Source organism: Poromitra crassiceps (assembly GCF_964638095.1).
Source record: "Poromitra crassiceps genome assembly, chromosome: 2".
Taxonomy (NCBI): Eukaryota; Metazoa; Chordata; class Actinopteri; order Beryciformes; family Melamphaidae; genus Poromitra; species Poromitra crassiceps.
Window position 1 is genome coordinate 111,974,713 of NC_139624.1, and position 15,525 is coordinate 111,990,237.

General features: G+C 43.1%; 1 protein-coding gene across 4 annotated transcripts in view; it reads left to right on the plus strand.

The window, feature by feature from the left end:
• The window catches only part of col11a1a (collagen, type XI, alpha 1a), a 178,239-nt gene that overhangs the window by 35,799 nt on the left and 126,915 nt on the right, over positions 1-15,525 (plus strand). The window contains exons 6-11 of one of the 4 annotated variants that reach the window (XM_083631995.1): positions 4,801-4,893; positions 6,184-6,276; positions 8,950-9,216; positions 11,901-11,966; positions 12,556-12,597; positions 12,713-12,775. In XM_083631995.1, the coding sequence (XP_083488121.1) occupies positions 4,801-4,893; positions 6,184-6,276; positions 8,950-9,216; positions 11,901-11,966; positions 12,556-12,597; positions 12,713-12,775 (624 nt within the window). Of the gene's footprint in view, positions 1-4,800; positions 4,894-5,786; positions 5,979-6,183; positions 6,277-8,949; positions 9,217-11,900; positions 11,967-12,555; positions 12,598-12,712; positions 12,776-15,525 lie in introns of all 4 variants that reach the window. The other 3 variants (XM_083631996.1, XM_083631997.1, XM_083631998.1) reach the window with 3 other exon arrangements.

A 15,525-nucleotide genomic window follows, 5' to 3' on the forward strand; every position in this document is an offset into this window, starting at 1 on the left:
CGTCTATTTTTAGAAATCTGAGACCCGGCCCCGTTCAGATCCGAGAAATACCGAGGCAGAGACTAGTGGTGTCGACGTCAAAGTTGCTTGTTAACTGCTACAAGTTGTATATCATTTAAACTTTGTGCATCTTTATTAACTAACGTTATAGCATTTTCCCCTGGTTGATGCTGCCTCTATGCTACCGCCGTTCCTTCGCCAAAAAACACACAACAGCGCTAAAAACAATCACATACATGTTGTGACTTGTCACCATGCGATCATCAAATAATAATCCAAACAAGTACGGGAAACAGTCATCTTCAATAAAATCCATAGCAAGAGAAACCAGCAAGAGGGTTAGGCTACCTCTCTGCAACAAAAATCACTTCCTCGTTTGCCTGAGGCACATGTGTGCGCATGTGTACGCATGTGGTCACATGCGCCTCATGTAAACGAGGAAGTAATTTTCATTGCAGATGGGAACGCTCTTTGCTAGTTATTTTCTCTATGGATTTACTTGCAGTTTGTGACAACAAGCCTCACGTGTGCTGTTTTGATGCGTTTCTCTCGTGATCAGCGCTGATCACGGGTCTTCTTCTCGGATCCACTCGCATATTACACGCCCTCGGCTCGCACAGACTCGGGAGGGGAGGGGAGGGGAGGGGAGGGGAGGGGAGGGGAGGGGAGGGGAGGGGGGATGGAAAAAAAAGAGTGCTCTGACAGCCACTCGCCGGGTCCACTCGGGTCTTATTGGACCCAGCATTTCACTATCAGAGCCCCGAGACCCATGACAATCGCTACCGGAACTGACCCAGACCCGGAGTCACTTCTTTTGAATGGACCCAGACCCAGCCGGGTCCGGGTCAAATCCTCAGGTATTCGGGGGTCGGGCATACCCGAAGACCTCTAGTTGGATCCCATGGGAAATTCCCTCTGTGCCTTTGTGCCAGTATCCACTTTCAACAGGCTTTTGACTCGTTCTGTTAAAGGAATAGTTTGCCCAAAAATGAAAATTCTGTCATCAGCTTCAGGCAAAATGAAACGCAGGTGAAATATGTTAGTCCATATAAGACACTGGGGAGGTTGCCGGCACAACTTTGTAGGAGCTTTCTCCAAAACAACTGAAGTCAATGGGGACCAGTTCTTTAGAGTTCCAAAACAAAAAACAGCCAAACAATCACACTGTGAATAGAAAGACCTATATGATTATTTGTTGCAAACCAATCAGCTGTAATTCAGATTGTCACTATAATGATGGTATAAATATAATGTAGGTATTTTTGGAACTCTAAAGAACTGGTCCCCATTGACTTCAGTTGTTTTGGAAAAGGCTGCTATGGAGTTGTGCTGGGAACCTCCCTGTGTGTTATATTTAAGCAATAACTCACGACAGGTCATGGTATATGCTCATTATACCACACCTAAGGGTCCGGTGGAGGGCGAAAACACCCTTAGGTGTGGTATAATGAGCATATATCACGGCCTGAAATGAGCTATTGCTTTTATAAAACGGTTACCAAGTATGGCAATATGAAAGTAATAGACAACTCCAATTTAAATGGCTGTTATTCAGAAATCAAAATGTTCTGCGTAATAAAATAGTCCCTCCTGCCTCTCTGCACAGCCGACGCAGTTGCTGAATGTATCGTCAGCTAGCAACACAGGCTTGGTGACAAACAAACAGCTAATGTTAGCTAGCTAACTTTGGCTAAGGCTTGTGCTAATGTTAGGTTAACGTTAGGTCCAAGGCGAGCTAGTAGCTAGCCTCGCAAACAGACGTTTTATGAAATGGTTACCAAGTATGGCAGGTGGCTTTTTTTCTAGAGATAATGTGTACGATAGGCACTGCTCAATCCACTCGTCCATAGTTAAGTCACCCCGGAGGTTGAAGTTAACTTTAGAGGTTTCCATTTCGGTAGCTAGCGAACATTGTAATCACTGTTAGCTAGCTAGCGGTTAGCTAGCTGTCGTATATTGATGACGTCACTAGCAGGAGACAAAGTAAACACTAGCTACTAGAGTCACTCTGTTTGCGAGGCTAGCAGGCTAGCTAGCCACCCTTTGTTTTGTCAGAGGCGGAGTAATTCGGTGATTGCAGCCACAGCCGTTATATACGCTCATTATATCACGGCTGTGCACCAATCAGTTTGCTTGATTTGGTTTTATAAGGACTATTTCACCTGTGTTTCATTTGACCTGAGGGTGAGTAGATGATGACAGAATTTTCATTTTTGGGTGAACTATTCCTTTAATGCGTTTTACCTATCCACTGCAGTGTGTGGCCAAACCCCAGAGTTTACACATCCCGCAACAGCTCCCTTGGACTGAAGAATATGTTTGGGATTATTTCACAGGCATAACAATACAGACACAGGCTAGGCCTAATAAACCAAAGCCAGAGCCAGAGCTCCTCTTCTACACTACAGCTGATGTGACTGTGAACTTCACAAATAGCAGTAACAGGGGACATTTCCCCTGGTGGAAAAGTTACATATTGCACAAAAGTGTGTGTCATTAAAGTATCTATGTATCAGGCTCCACTTACAGATCCAAGTGTAAGGACTTGGGACCTGGATGAAGTGCAAATTGTCCTTCATCTCTCTCTCTCTCTCTCTCTCTCTCTCTCCCTCTCTCTTTCTTTCTCTCTCTCTCTCTCTCGCCCCCATGCTTGTCTTTCTCATATTTAAGGATGCAACAGGAAACCCTATTAACCACATCTGTTTGTTTCTTGTACAGAGAATAAGGGGGGGGAATGAGACAGCAGTCAAGACCACAGTGGAGCATGTGTCTTTGTCAATCCATACATTTATATTGACAAGAATATTGCTTTTGACATAGGTCTTCATCTAACAGAAGGCTAGGTGAAGACTTGTGTAGAAATGATTAAGATAATTATTTGGATGAGGGTGAAGTTATCGTGGATGCCAAGGTCCAAAAGTCAGTTTGTGATTACTTGGTGAAGTCAGTGCCAGCTTCACTGAGAGCTAAGCATCTTTGATTAATTTGATAATTGGAATTAGACAAGTGTCCAAATACCACACCCAAATTCCAGCATGAAGTAATACACTTTTATGGCTGAAGTTTGCGGCCCCCGCGCGCTTCCTCTGAGGAACGTTACATTCTGTAGTTTTACACTGAGAGACTGTAGACACTTTACTCTGAAACCAAACAGGAACAAGCAATCAGAACGACAAGAAGGCACACTTTCTGTAAAGCAAACCCCTTTTTGAACCTTAGAAGTCCTTAGAAGCTGACCTTAGAACTCGCCGAAGGATATAATTTACATGCTAGCAGGAAGAAAGTTCCATGATGAATGCAGCTGGTATTTTTGTCACCGAGGTTTTCCCGATGTTCACCTGCAGTTTATGAGCTTTTAGACACCCCACCTGTTTACATATCTGTAGGCCAAGACCCACATGACATGTTACAGTGATGGCTAGGCTTACCATTTGTTCCCTCATCATATTAAGATGATTATCTAATTTGGTAACACTTTATCTCGTTGGTTTGAAGTATATTGTGAGGTCTCATAGTGCAGCACTCACAATATTCTTTCAGAATGTGCTTTTAAGATCTTACAATGCCCTCTGAGCAACACTGTTACCACCAATGTTAACCTCTAACAGCGCTGTTGCCCATATTCATGACTAAAATATAACAAAGCTTCAGCAAAATAACTGCAGACAAAAGTATTGTATGAGTGAAGTATTGTGCTGATATGATATTGTTAGCACAATACTTCAGAATACTTATTTGCCATAAACAATTTAAATACAATTATTAAGCTTTAAAGGGACAGTTCACCCAAAAATCAAAAATACATATTTTTCCTCTTACCTGTAGTGCTATTTATCCATCTAGATCGTTTTAGTGATATCTCCAAAACTCATAGAGCTGTCTGCAATGGAACTGGATGGCACTCGGCTTGTGGTCTTCAAAGTGCCAAAAAAAGAAAAGAAAAGAAATTACTAATTTAAAAAAAAACTCAACAGCAATTCTCTTTCCGGAAATCATGACCCGGTTACTCAACATAATCCACAGACCTTGTTGTGAGCAGTTTCATGTAGATTTTTTTTTTCTTTTGATCGAACTACACCAGTCTAACATTATAGCTAAGCTAAGCTAAGCTAAGCTAAGCCAATGCCATGCTTCCTTCTGTGAGGTGAGACGGTTGGTGGGTCAAATCAAGTCAAGTCAAGTTTATTTGTATAGCACATTTCATATATAGAGGCAATTCAAAGTGCTTCACATAAAATGGTTGACAGGAAAATAAAAGAATAAAAGAAGAGAATAAAATGGACATTTAAAAGCATCACAACAAAACGTTAAAAAATAGTATAAAAAGTGCATTAAACAACTGGGTGTAGTGCAATTGAAAGAAAATACAGTAGTTCCTACATGAAACTGCTCACAACAAGGTCTGTGGTTTATCTTGAGTAACCGGGTCATTAGACATTGTTGTTGAGTTTTTTTGAGCTTTGAGCACCACAAGACGAGGGCCATCCAGTTCAATTGTATTTGAGAGAAGGTAGACATCTCTACGGCTGATATCTCCAAAACTCAGCAACTCACACCAAAGCGATCTGGATAAACAGCACTACAGGTAAGAGGCATTTTTGATTTTAGGATGAACTGTCCCTTTAACTGCCTGCACATGCAGTAATTACAGTATGCACAGGATGATATTTTTGTATCATCTTGCTGTTAACAGCGCTCCGCATACTTGATGCTAATGCTAATGCTAATACTTCTCTCCCCCATCTGTCTCTCTCTCTGTCTGTCTGTCTGTCTGTCTCCTTCCCTCTCAACACCCTCCAGTACACTACTGACGACTTAGATTACAGTCAGTTCTATGATTACTCTGAGGGAGCCACAGACACCATTCCGACGGACGAGTTTTCCGAGCCTCAGGTAAAGGGAAAAATGGAAAAGAAAAAAGAAAAAGACTTATATGTCCTTTTTGTCAGTCGTCCCTCCTTCAGTTCGTCTTGTGTACCGTCTGTGCGTCTCAGTGAGTATGCTTACTTGCACACCAACACCCCGATTACTGGGCGTAATCGGCTTAAGGCAATGTTTGATTTGATTTACGTCTGCATTCAAACGCGGTTTCTCTCATAACCCGGTTTACACGGATTGATGTAATAAGCCCCTTGTCACTCCACTGCATGTAGCTTCATAATATAACATCCAACTGCGTCTGATGCACAGTTTGGAAAACGAAAGTCTGATCAAGATGTTTACATGCACAAATAAGTGGAAAGATTGAGCAGAAATCGAGATTTGTTACCCAGGTTGTGTTTACTCTGATTATGACCTTACTCCCATTAAGATAACCAGATAAAGGCATTTACATGACGGGGTATTGTCTTGATCGTGTTATGATCCAATTAGAAGTGTGCATGTAAACGTACCCACTGTCACATTCCTCCTTGTGTTTGTTTTATCTTCTCTCACTGGACGAATGCCATCTGCTTTGAGCGTTGGTTGTGTTCCAGCATGTCTTTGAAACTATTGTATACATGTACATTATCAGATATCAACAACATGTTTTACAATTTGGGGAACGCAGCAAAAGAAATCTAATCACCATCTGTTTCTTTTATTTTTTACCACAGTGCAATAGTTCTAAGAGAGTTGCTGAAAGGCGAATCTTCTCTGTTTTGTTCTTCTCTGTTTTGTGCATCTGTCCCAGATTGACCTGTATATCCCCCAATAATCTCCTCTTTTTGTCACCTCAAATCATTTCCACTTTTAAATGTTCCATGTTTGTCTTGGTGTTGTTTTGTCATCGCAACCTCTTCCAGACTCAGAGAAAGAAACGTAGTGTCTCCATGAAAAAGAAGAGGACCAGAAAGTCCCTCAGTAAAACTAAGGCCAAGCCCTTAAAGTTCTTGGCCGCCAAAAAATCGCCAGCTAAAAAGTTTGCAGCTAAGAAGAAGAGACAGATGCCTGGCTACCAGGCCACGGCGCCCGCACGACCCCGAGGCGATTTTAGGGTAAAAGTACAAGTAACGAAAAGACCAGGTCCCATCAAGATCTTCTCGAAAATCTCTGATGGCAGACTGAGAGCTACCTAACCATCTTCTCTGTAGAAGTAGTGGAGTCAGCTTGAGAGGACCCCCAAGCCAATCACCTCTGTTTTATGCCTCTGTGTTTAACCCTTCCTTTATTCTTTCTTTCCTTTTTTCCAACATGACTCAGCTAAACAATGTAGAAGGAGAGTACTATACAGACTACGGAACTGTAGATGGTACTCAAACTCAGTCTCCCTTTCCCACGGGCGGACCCAACGAGGTAAATTCTCATCTTTACTTTCATCTACTTGTAAAAGATAGGTGTTTTGGGGGGAAGGGGAGCCAGGAAGACATGACCCGAGGAAGTACCTGGTATGAAATGACAAAGACACAACCATTGGAAGCAATCGATGTGTCTTTTGACTTTGGTCGGTGGCAGAACCGATGGACAGAGGAAGAGTCAAACGTCCGAGAGCTACCATCCACTTGCTCCACTGCACAGACAGACAGTGTGCTTTCTGGGCATTCCTATGGCATCTTTTGGTGGATATTGGTAGCTTTCTGTCATTTGATTCAATTTTGGCTAAGGCTGCAGCTTCTTTCAGCGCTCAGTATTTGTACATGTGGGGCTTACTGACAACTGAGGAATTGCAAGTTCCTTTCAAAATCCATGAATGTCAATTACAGTATGTGTTTGATGTAACAATATGAACTGCCTGGGAAAAATGGGTCTGAAATGAGAAAGGCGTAAGACACCTATCTCATGCATGTTCTTTAAGTAATGTTATGACTATAAGGGGGATATTTTTTCTCTGAAAACTTGCCCGCGCCCAGGCTTCACTTGTGGCCTTCCTTTAATAGGAACCACACAGGCTTTTAGTGAAGGCGCATGTGTGCAATTACCAAGGGCCCAAAATCTGTTCCCTCAGATGCAGAGACAGACACAATGCCCCAAGACAGCTTAGAATAACAAGACTAATTGTCCAAGTCACATTTGGCTTGCTTCAGGGAAAAATTATATGCGTGATTTTATTGCCCATACTGCATGCTTGATAAGACTTGCAGCCTTACCCAGGATTGACAGTATACAAAGAGCCAATGCCAATGAGCAAAGGATATTGGAGTTTGTCCATTTGGCAAGTTTCGCCCTGTGGTCCATCATAGAGAATCATTCGCCTAGTTTCGATCACTAGTTCTGCTAATTGCCTCTAAAAGAACTATGATCAACAAGGCCGACATCTGCTCACAGCCAACTACGAATTTGCATTGTCTATCACCGTGTTTGCCAACCTGGATGTTATTATACAGGCAACCATGAGTATATAATTTGAAATGATGGAGTGCTCCCACTTATAACTGTATAATTACATCCATGTTGCTGCCTCCAAAAGCTAAATCCACAATGCTCACTGTGGAATGATGGACATAATTTGTGGTGGTGGTACTTGTGCCAAATACACAGTGCATCATGGTAAACAAAATGCATTGGTTGACCAAAAAATGCAAATTTTATTAATTGTACGTACCTTGATGCACTTTGTAAATCTGCACATAGCTACATTTCGCTGATTGATTTGACGTTCATTCAAAAATGCTTCTAGTGTCATTTCAGACATACTTCATCTATCTCAGTCTTTCTTCACTGTCCTACATACTGTATCAATACATCATGTATGTTGTATGATGGTTAAAGAAAGGCTGAGATATCATCAAGTCTGTCTTAGGTGTGTATGATTGACTACCATTTGATTGTCAGAATTAATAATGATTTCATTCAATCAAAACGGTAACACTTTATTTATTCCTTCGTCTAGATCTTTTATTTTTGCTGAGCTGAGGGAAACTGTAGGCAACATTGCAGAACATGCAGTATGAGATTTCTTGAATTCATTGAATCTGTGATTTCCCAGATCATACAATACTCTTGACATACAGTATACAGGACACAGTGTGATGGAACCTTTTAGGGCAGCAGCGTCACACCTTTTCTAGGTTTATTCATGCTGATACTCTATTAAAAGCAATGCAGGCATCCGGGCAGTGTAGCGGTAGATTCCCTGCCTACCAGCACAAGGGTCGCAGGTTCGTATCCACGTGTTACCTCCGGCTTGGGCGGGCGTCCATACAGGCACGATTGGCTGTGCCTGAGGGTGGGAAGCCAGATTGGCGGTATGTGTCCTAGTCGCTGCACTAGCGCCTCCTCTGGTCATTCGGGGGACCTGGTCGGGGTGGAAGGGAACTGGTGGAAATAGTGTGATCCTCCCACGGGCTACGTCCTACTGGTGAAGCTCCCCCTGTCAAGTGAAAACAAGCGACTGGCTAATGCGCATGTGTCGGAGGAAGCATGGTGCTAGTCTCGGCTCTCCCCAGATCGGCAGAGGGTGGAGCAGCGACCAGGGCAGCCAATAGGGCAGCATGGGGATAAATTGGCCAAGTGTAATTGGGCAGAAAATGGGGAAAAGTCAGAAAAAAGCAATACATAATTAGTAGGCTAACATAGTTCAATAATTAGCAGTTTACTGGGGTGTCTGGGTAGTGTAGAGGTAAAGGCACTCTCCTACAACCGCAGAGACCCCGGTTCAATTCCCGGCAGCGGTACCTCCGGCTTGGTCAGACATTCCTACAGTCACAAATTGGCCATGTCTATGGGTGAGAACCCGGTGCGGTATGAGTCCTCGTTGCTGCACTAATGCCTCCCTTGGTTGGTCAAGATTGATCTCAGATAAATTTAGAGCATATTTAGATTAGGCTATACAGATTCTTTTTGGGGATAAATACGGTGTTACCATTGCTATTCAATAGACTTTTTTTTCTACATATCATGCTGAATTCATTTGCAATCTGCTAAGCTTTGATAACATCAAAAACTTAGTCTCTTAGCCTTAATTGCTTTAACTAACATCCCTATTCCCTTGGTTGCTCGCCATACCCTCGCTCGGGTAACACTTAAAAGGCTGTGGAGGAGGAAGCTGTCGGTGAGCATGTCACTGAGGCCGCTCCCATTGGTCAGGATCCCGCCGTTGTCCCGGATGCCGGAGCGGAGGCATATGACTTTAAGGAGTATGACCTCAAGGAGTATGACTTGGGCGAGGTTGACAGGCGGGTGTATGATTACGGGGCGTATGATGAGTATGGCACGGCCCCGCCCAACCCCACGGCGGCCCATGATGAGGAGGTGGGGCCCGGGGTTGCAGCGGAAACTGACGTCTCGGAGAGCGCCGTAAGTATCGCACTCTCGACCCGAGGGGTGCGTGCATGATGGACTCCCCCCCTCACATTCTCAACCCGAGGGGTGCGTGCATGACGGACTCCCCCCCTCGCACTCTCAACCCGAGGGGTGCGTGCATGACGGACTCCCCCCCTCGCACTCTCAACCCGAGGGGTGCGTGCTTGACGGACTCCCCCCTCGCACTCTCAACCCGAGGGGTGCATGCATGATGGACTCCCCACCCCTCTCTCTCTCTCTCCTGGTGCACGCCTTCCTAGTGGGCCACTTGGCATGGGGAATGTGTCATTGTCATGTGGTGTTGTGGAGCCAACTTTCACCAGTGTGTAGATACAGTCATGCCTGTAAATATCTTGCTATAGAGTGCCAAAGTCCCAATCCCCATTCATTTTCCCATAGACGTTTCCAAAAAATCCTTATGAAAAGAGTTTTACTTGGTCAAACCAGCTATAGTCAGAATCAGGAAATAACATTTCACCCGGACCAAACTAAAAGAAAAAACAATTAATTGAAATGTTCTATGGTCTCTCCTGATCCTGAATATAGCTGAGTCGCTTGGTTTGACCAAGTAAAACTCTTTTTATAAGGATTTTTCGAATTGTCTATGGACAAATGAGAGGGGGCCTCACTTTGGCACTCTATAGCATCTGTGGTGATTTTATGATTGACAGCTGTAGGGCGACAGTGCATGTCTTGGGAGTTGATTAGTTGATAGATCACACGCTTTGACTCTTGTGTCAACAGGCAGTCTTCACACACACACCTCCTCCTCTCCCCACTCATCTCTCACCAGTCACCCCCCTCCGCCATTTTAACAAGCAGCCTGTTGGTGACATATTTCTCCCTATATGCCCCAGGACACAGCAATTAGCCCATAACACATAGCCAGCTGTCTGCACAGTGCACGCACGTGTCGCGCACGTGTGTGTGTGTGTGTGTGTGCGCGCGCGCACGCACACACACACACACACACACACACACACACACACACACACACACACACACACACACACACAGATGAATGAAGACATTATGGTTTCCTCTCACTTTCCTACCCACAGCCTTGAACCTCACCTCCACCAGCCGACCTAGTTGAAGGCTTGGTTGAGGTTGTGTAAATATGAATACTAGGGATGGGCATGACTACTCGAGTACTCGATTTGGACATCAATATTCGTTCAACATCTCAGAACGTTTAGCTGCTTTTTTGCCCCCCTACAACCCACCCCCCCACCCCCCCAAATGTCCACTTGGACTCACGGATGAACTGATTACATTTTGGTGGTCAAAGGTCAAAGTTCTATGTCACTCACAAACACCATTTTCTAGCTCGTTAACGCGATATCTAAATTTGTCACATTTGGCTCAAGCGTCTACTAGGACTCAAGGATGAACTGATTAGATTGTGGTGGTCAAAGGTTAAAGTTCAAGGTCACTGACCTCACGAATGCCATTTTCTAGCTCGTTAATGCGATATCTCAGGAATGGAATTGCTTCACATTTGGCTCAAAAGTCAAAGTCTGGACAGACATGGATGTCGACTGCTCACTTGTTGGCGGAGGCATATACCCACGGTGCAGTCGTTCTATTTTTATTTATTTTTTTTATTTTTTTTCTTTGACAGGACTACCAACAAAAATTATAGATCTGTGCATGCATTGTTACCGGATCTAACATTACAGGCAGAATGACGATGACCAGACATAAGAATGATGTTTATGTAAATTGGCTAATTATTTATCGTCATTACATGAATGTGAAAGCATACATAGTAAGACATATTCCTATAGGCCTATAGCCCAAGAAATTTACTGTTTAGCATTAGGCAAACTTTGGTTCCACTTGTGAGTTTCCAGTTGGACACGTCACGAACCCCTACCCGCATTTTCACTTGGGTCTGGTCCATTACTTTTTTTGTTTTGTTTGTTTTTAGTTTTTGTTTTTGCGAGTACTTGAGTACTCTATAATGATTGAATATTGAAATTACTTAAAATGCCCATCCCTAATGAATAAAATACTACTTTGTCCTCATCTGTAGCCGATTGGCCCTGCATTCTCTTTCAATTCCCTGCTGTCAGATATCCAAACATCCAAACATTATTTTCTTTTCACGTACGATTTTGGGATTGTTTCCATGTGCGGCCTAGGCTTTTATTGGGTCTTTTAAGCCTTTTGTTTAGTACACCCCCACATACACAAACACACCCCAACCCTAATCCCTCCCCGACCCCCCCATCCCCACTGCCAAACACACACACGCACGCGCACACACACCAACCAACTCCCTCCCGCTGATGAAAACTCAGCAGTGTTCAGTCTTTGATTGCCACATATTCCCATTTAGCATGGCTGGACCGACGAAGAGGAAGTAGAAGACTCCAAAAGCCACTTGAAAGTTGGACTGTGGACATGTCATTAGTGTTTGCATGTCAACGATGGCCTGTTGGCGTCATGCTAGGTTTTGTTGAGTCACACTAAAAACACTGCACAATAGGAGTGCAATCACAACTGCTCCATTTCTAGCACACAGCCTAGAGGTGGTTCTCACTAACACTCTGATACCTTCATCTCAAACTGCCTCCTCATTCACCACTGCTATCATCATCATCATCATCATCATCATCATCACTGCTATTCCTGCGTGTGTGAAGTGTGAAGAGTCTCACCTCTGCCCGCAGGTCGCCGGTGTCGGAGGAGCCTACGGCCAGAAGGGAGAGAAGGGCGAGCCGGCTGTGATCGAACCTGTAAGGGCCCCAAAAAATACCCTACTGACCCACTCAGATGAGGGGATCGATTATCATATAATGTATATTGACAGTTCTGTTGAAATTATGCATGATGATATCGACCGATAAAGGCTTTAAAATGAAATATTGGCATCGGCCTGAAACAAACATTTGTGCCGATAAATACAGGCAGATAAAATGACACTTCAATGATGCCCTTTATACTGGATGCTCATTTTCTTTTTTTGCCCAGTGAATGTGTAGATTTTGAAAAGCATTGTTTTAAGTCTGCATCTGCCAGTGGGCCATCACGAGATGAGTAGGCATAATAATGTGGTATTCTACTACAGGAGAGACTTGATGTTCTCTGAAATTTGGTGGGGGAAAATGAGAGCATATATCGGTATTGGCATTGGTAATCAGCCAAAAGAGATGGAAAATATCGGCATATTGGATATCGGCCAAATATTCAATATCGTGCATCCCTAGTTGAAATAATCCTGTGTTTTCAGATTTTCTGCTCAGAAAGATGCGCTAAATTGTCATTTATCAATTCTGTGACTTGTTGCACTTTTGAAGTAATGATTTAATTAATTTTCCCCCCAAGGGCATGCTGATTGAAGGACCACCAGGACCCTCTGGCCCAGCTGTGAGTATAGTGTGAAAAAAAGAAAATACTTGAGAATAGTCAGCTAAGCGTGTTTCTGGACTGCTGTAGTCAGCATTATATGAACCGGTCTGCTGACTTGGCTTTGTCTCTTTAGGGGCTTCCAGGTCCCTCTGGCCTACAAGGACCCCCAGGCACTGCTGGAGATCCTGGCGACAGGGTGAGTTGCTATTTATGTCCCCACACCACCCGGAGCGTTGTGTGTGCGTGTTTGTGTGTGCGTGCGTGTGCGAAAAAGTGTGCATTGTGAGGGTGGTACGTGTGTGTTCATGTCTAATATGAAAGAACATAATGGTCCCCTAAATACACTCACATTAAGGCCACATACCCCATTTGATAAGAATTTATGCAGGGATATGGGAAGATTTTAGTAGCTAGTTATTGATGTACTATTGAATTGTAGCACTGTCTACACTGTCGATGGGGGATTTTAGTGGTGTGAGTAAAACCCACAATTTTAGTGGTGTGAGTAAAACCCACGATTTTAGTAAAGTGAGTAAAACCCATGATTTTAGTGGTGTGAGTAAAACACATGATTTTAGTGGTGTGAGTAAAACACATGATATTAGTGGTGTGAGTAAAACACATGATTTTAGTGGTGTGAGTAAAACACATGATTTTAGTGGTGTGGGTAAAACCCATGATTTTAGTAAAGTGAGTAAAACACATGATTTTAGTGGTGTGAGTAAAACACATGATTTTAGTGGTGTGAGTAAAACCCATGATTATAATAATTGTTCTTTTACACAATTGCTCAACACATGGCGCAGGGTGAGCGCATGAGGCGCGCTAGAAATGAGCGCGTAATATTTCTAGTTGGGATAATTGATAGTGAATTAAATTAGAGTACATGTAAACTATGCTGGGGATACCCTGAAACTTCTTCAAGGACCCCTGATGTTCCCCAGACCTCACTTTGAGAACCACCCTTCCGGGGACAGCATATGATGTGTTGATGGTTGTTGGTCAACTTTAGCTGTTAAATGCTAACTCCATGTTAACATTTGGTAACACATGCTACACTATGTTGAGTGATAGGAAGCTACTTTGAGGTCAAATAACTACTAAAAGGTCACTTAAGTTGGATACTAAACTTTATTAGTAATAAAAAATGTTTTTTTACAAAGACGTTTAGCCAGATTCATTTTTTGAACTTTTGCAGGGAAAGTAGTTCCTGCATATTCCCATATTTTGTGTTTTGTGTTGATCTCCTACACCAGGGGTTCCCAAACTTAAGAATGCCGCGGCCCACTTTGAAATCTGAAAATCTTCCGGGGCCCACCAAACCCTTTAATCACAACTCTGATCAACACACGAGACTAAGATTATGTATTTCCCTACATATTTTTAATATTATATATTTTTTATTTCATTAACAGAGCATGTGAACTTGGGCGTAAGGGAAATTAATAATCCATCCACATACAAAAACATTTGGGCAAAATACCCAAAAGCACATTGCCAACATTTTCCTCCCCCCTTTCTCATCAGAAGTATTTGCAACACATTTGTTGAGACAAAATATGATGAGCAACAACAGAAGAAATCAATCTACAAGCTATTAATGCTAGGCTGTGAAAAATGCTACCTTATCTGTAAAGGGGAGACTTGTTGTACCCATTGGAATAATTTTCATTCAGATAAATTGAGCTGAGAGGTCAAGGAACCCTTTTGAAATAGTTTTCCCTCGCCCAAATTCAACCTACGTTTGGAACGTTATTTAGCCCCCTTCCCGACAAGCTAGCATATTATGCTTGATACCAATGGATGCTTCTGATAACAGGATCTCCACTGTAGCTTTAAAAATGACCCTGCTACAGCCATTTGATTACCCGTGAAAATCGGGAGTGTTGGCAGACCACTCCCGGGCCACCTGCAGTACCTCCACGGCGCACTAGTGGGCCGTGGCCCACAGTTTGGGAATCATTGTCCTACACAAAACTGCCATTAGCCACATATCATTTAAGATTAGTTAGCCTACATTTGAGCTTTTAGCTTTAGCAACAAGTTAGCATTCTGGAGCACACGGTCAATTTAATGGGTGCACCCATTAAATTGCTTATAATTGTCTCACTTGAGATACTGTAGATCAGGGATACTCAACTTGCTTTGCCCGGGGGCCACTTTCATGAAATGATAGAAGGCCATGGGCCAGTTAATAAACAATCAATATACATTTTTCTGTAGCGGATTGTAGGTTTTTGGGGTGTCAGCCGGAGTTTAGTCTGACAATGTTGTGCACACCGGATAGTTAGTTAGGTTAAGTACATACAGTACATAAGTGCCTGGGTAGCGAGCAGACGGCGGTATTTGACAATTTAGCAGCTAAATCATAGATTATTGAAAGATATTCCATATTCCAGACTGAAATGCTATAACATAAGTGGAGTATTGGCCAGAATAACATGACATGGACACTTATTCAGCGGGTATCTTGCATGTTGCGTTCAGCTGCACTGTTTTTTTTTTTTTTTTTTGCAATTCCATCGCGGGTCGCATCTGGCCCACGGGCCGCCAGTTGAGTATCACTGCTGTAGATACTACTGGTCTGCTATCGCTCAACATAGTGTATAGTTTTAGCATGAAGCACCAGACCAATGATCTACCAGGGACATATGGATGATTCTGGTGTCTGTCCTTGTCACTTAACAGCTAAGTTGAGCAATGAGACAATCTCCCAAAGAGTTGCTATATTCGTTTAATAAAGGGATGTACTGTAAATAGTACCAGAAAATGGTTCTTCGAGCTTGTGCCACAGCAGAGCCAATTTTGGTGAAAGACAGATTGTCTTTGTTACTGAAATGGTTCCACATAGGGGATCTTTTAAGAAACATACTGTTTATTCTGACTTGCTGAACAGAATCTACAGGTTCCTTGAGTCCTCATGCTTAGAGCGCCTGGTTGTATGTA